Below are 3614 nucleotides of genomic sequence, written 5' to 3'. Positions count from 1 at the left end.
TGGTTGATGTCCTCGTAAGGACAAAAGCTGACATTACCGCCATCCAAGAAATGCGTTGGACGGGGCAAGGAAAGCAATGTCTGGGGCCTTGCGACGTCTACTACAGCTGCCAGCTGAGTTATTCAAGTACGGCGGCGAGGGGTTGATAAGGTGGATGCATCAACTCTTGGTCAGAATATGGTCAGATGAACGCATGCCCGATGACTGGAATTTAAGTGTGCTCTGCCCAATCCACAAGAAAGGTGACCCCGCCATTCGTGCCAACTACCGCGGGATCAGCCTTCTAAGCATAGGTTACAAGGTATTATCGAGCGTATTGTGTGAAAGACTGAAGCCCACCGTCAATGAACTGATAGGGCCTTATCAGTGTGGCTTTAGACCTGGCAAATCCAACATAGACCAGGTATTCACAATACGCCAAATCTTGTCAAAGACCAGCGAGAAAAGGATCGACACTCACCACCTATTTGTCGACTTTAAAGCCGCTTTTGACAGCACTAAAAGGAGTTTCCTAATTTTAAGGTCATCAGCGTTTTTCGATTTAAGTTTTTGTAATTAATTTTTAATGGGTCTTCTGCGAATGGTTTGAAGAATTTGTGGGCGAGCTAGATAGGTGGATATGGAAAATAAATTATTATTTTCCAGGAATGAATATTTGAACAAAATTCTATTTTTAAGAAACTGGTTATTGTTATTTTTTTTTAAAAAGCACCCAATTTTTATAATCATTTGAATTATTGGAATTACGAGTGATGAGGGTTTCAGATAGTTACGTAATTCTTACCTAATTAAAGGTCGGACCTATAGCTTTTTAAATATTTCAGTATCGATTCTCTTTATAGCTAAATGTTCAAGATTTCTGCTGGAAATCCCTATTGTAGGAGCTTAATCTTTCACTTTAAATAGCAAAGAAGAGAGACGTAGGGGGAGAGTTTTACTACAGAGGCCTTTAGGCAATGATTCAATGTACATACATATTTATCTATGAAAAAATATTGCCCGACAAGTAAACAAAATTACTGTTTTTTTAATTTTTCCTTAATATAAATTCCCCAAAGAGCCACATTTGAAATGATTGAAACGGACGGACACTCACCGTCAGTCATTTTTTGTCCGCCTAAGAGAGGTGTCCGCTCAATGGAAGGGATGATTATTTTAGAACTTTTTAATGTTTTAATTAAATGAATAGTCACTATTTCTTATTTGAATAAAAGATATTGATATTACATCGTTCAAACAAAAATGAGCATGTATTTTTCAAAAGTGCACATTTCATTTATGTGCGTAAGTACATATTAAGTAATAACAAAATAAAAATAAATATAACATTTTAGTCCATAAACTACATAAAATCATAGATTCATTACATAAAAAACTGGGAAATTCTCGATTGACGTAAGTTTTATTTTTAATTTTTTTCAGTGTCAGTACCTTTTTCATCAATAGTTTTCATGTTTTTATCAGTCTCCAAGGGTTTCTGACAATTCAAATAACGAACCTAAACCACTGCGCAAACCAAACTAAATGTGTGCATGACAATCACATTTTGTGCGGGAAGTCCCCTTTTCCCATTTAGTAGTCCGCCTATGAGGAGTTCGCGTCCGCTCAACGAAGGTTTTTGTTTGATTTGTTATGAAAAGAAATCTTAGGGCTGGTTTCTCCAACTCAACTTAACTTAGTTAAGCCATTTTTTGGGCTTATTCATTTTCACCATCTAGGCTAACCTAAGCCGAAAGTTAGCCTACCCTTTAGTTGGCTTATTCTTGACTTACGACAGTGTTGCTGTAGTGCACAATGTAAATGAAAGAAATAGTACTTATTTCGTTTGTACAGCTATAGCAACCCCGCTATAATAATCTTGGCGTCTTTATTTGAAGTGGTTTATATTTCTGTGTTAAATGTAAATTTTTGTAAATAATAATGGATTTTGTAGATTCAGATGAAAGTGATTTCGATTTTGATGTTCTACAAGTAATCGTTCTTCGACGAAAAAGAAAAATAAAAGAACGTCCTGATTTTTTCATTATTACGATGATGTTGATTTTCGTGATCGATTTCGTATGTGCAAAGATGCTGCTTGGTTTATTTTTTCTTTAATAAAAGAAAAAATTTATATTGGAACACGGTAAGATCATATCATTTGACGAATGTAAATGTTTTTTTCCTAAATTACTTTTCCATTGGCAGCAACAACGCTATGCAACCACATCAAATGTTTTTCATTACACTCAGGTTCTATGCATCAGGATCTTTTCAGCAAACTGTGGCAGATCTTTGCGGCGTTTCAAAAACAAGTGCATCACGGGCTATTAAACTTGTATCTCATCATATTGCTTCTTTACGGGCAGATTTTGTTTAACTCCCTCAGACGGAACAGGAGCGTTTGAGCACACAGGCTGCTTTTAAAGAAATTTAAAATTTTCCGCGTGTAATTGGCGCAATGGATTGCACCCATGTTAAAATCATGTCGCCAGGTGATTATGTAAGATTACTAGTTAAAAAACAATAGTAATAGCACCATTTCTATACAGGAGGTGATGATGGTGAAGTCTTTCGTAACAGAAAGGGTTTTTTCTCGTTCAATGTGCAAACCATATGTGATAGCAATTTAAAAATATTAGACATTGTTGCCCGATGGCCAGGATCGGTTCATGACTCAAGGATTTTCCGTAATTCGCGTATTTGCTACCGATTGGAGGCGAAGGAATTTCTAAATGCAGTCATTGTTGCTGACAGTGGTTATGAAAACACGAACGTCGTGTTGACGCCGCTTTTAAATTGTAGAAATAGAGCAGAAAATCTGTATAATGAGTCGCACATCAGAACTCGAAATTGTATTGAGCGCTCATACGGTGTGTGGAAGCGCAGATTTCCCGTGCTATCCATGGGGATTCGAATGAAGGTCACGACAGTTCCTTACATTATTGTTGCAACAGCAGTACTGAATAATGTTTGCATTCGCTTTAATGATAAAACTGCACCACAACTTGTACCGGAAATTGATGATGCCGTAACTAATGTTTTAACAGTTCCACCAAACCGCTCAAATGAAGGACGTTCTCGAAATGACCAAACAAGAAAAACAATAATAGATACATATTTTGCTCAAATGTAACTTTATTATTATTATTTATCGGGAAGAATATAATACATACAATATCTGTGGTCATAAGCAGTAACCGCCTAAGTAGACTTAAGAAAGAATTGAGTTATATATGCTATGGTATTCTGCAACGACTATTCCATGTGTATGTGAAATCCCCATCTCGCCAGCCAGCCTATTTAAAAGCTTAAAGACGAACATATTTTGGTTTCCCCAGGGAGCCAGTTGGAAAACGCCCTATCTCAGAAAACTTTTCAAGAACGCCCTGCTTCAGTATTTGATTGAAGAAGAACGCCCTACTTCAGAATTTTATTGAAGAACGCCCTATTTCAGAATTTTATTGAAAAACACCCTATCCCACAATTCGGTTCAAAACGCCCTATCTCAAACGAAAATACATTGAAAATGTGCTGAAATACAGCGGTTTTGAATCGGCAGCTAAAATAGGGTGTTTTTGAACCAAATTCTGAGATAGGCACCCCTATTGCGAGTGTCGACTAGTAGTAGATAA

The 3614-nt window shown here is 36.7% G+C and overlaps 1 protein-coding gene across 1 annotated transcript; it reads left to right on the top strand.

Annotated features, from left to right (window-relative positions):
• The first annotated feature begins 2424 nt into the window (after positions 1-2424).
• LOC118748293 (putative nuclease HARBI1) lies at positions 2425-3254 on the top strand. The gene is made up of 2 exons (XM_036482667.1): positions 2425-2474; positions 2532-3254. Exons 1-2 carry the CDS (start codon positions 2441-2443, stop codon positions 3113-3115), a joined length of 618 nt encoding a protein of 205 aa, XP_036338560.1. The 5' UTR covers positions 2425-2440; the 3' UTR covers positions 3116-3254.
• The last annotated feature ends 360 nt before the right edge of the window (positions 3255-3614 follow it).

Source organism: Rhagoletis pomonella, unplaced genomic scaffold (genome assembly GCF_013731165.1).
Source record: "Rhagoletis pomonella isolate Grant_MI unplaced genomic scaffold, Rhpom_1.0 Rhpom_scaffold_00013, whole genome shotgun sequence".
Lineage (NCBI taxonomy): Eukaryota > Metazoa > Arthropoda > Insecta > Diptera > Tephritidae > Rhagoletis > Rhagoletis pomonella.
The sequence above is the reverse complement of the archived record's forward strand: the minus strand, read 5'-3'. Positions and strand labels throughout refer to the sequence as shown.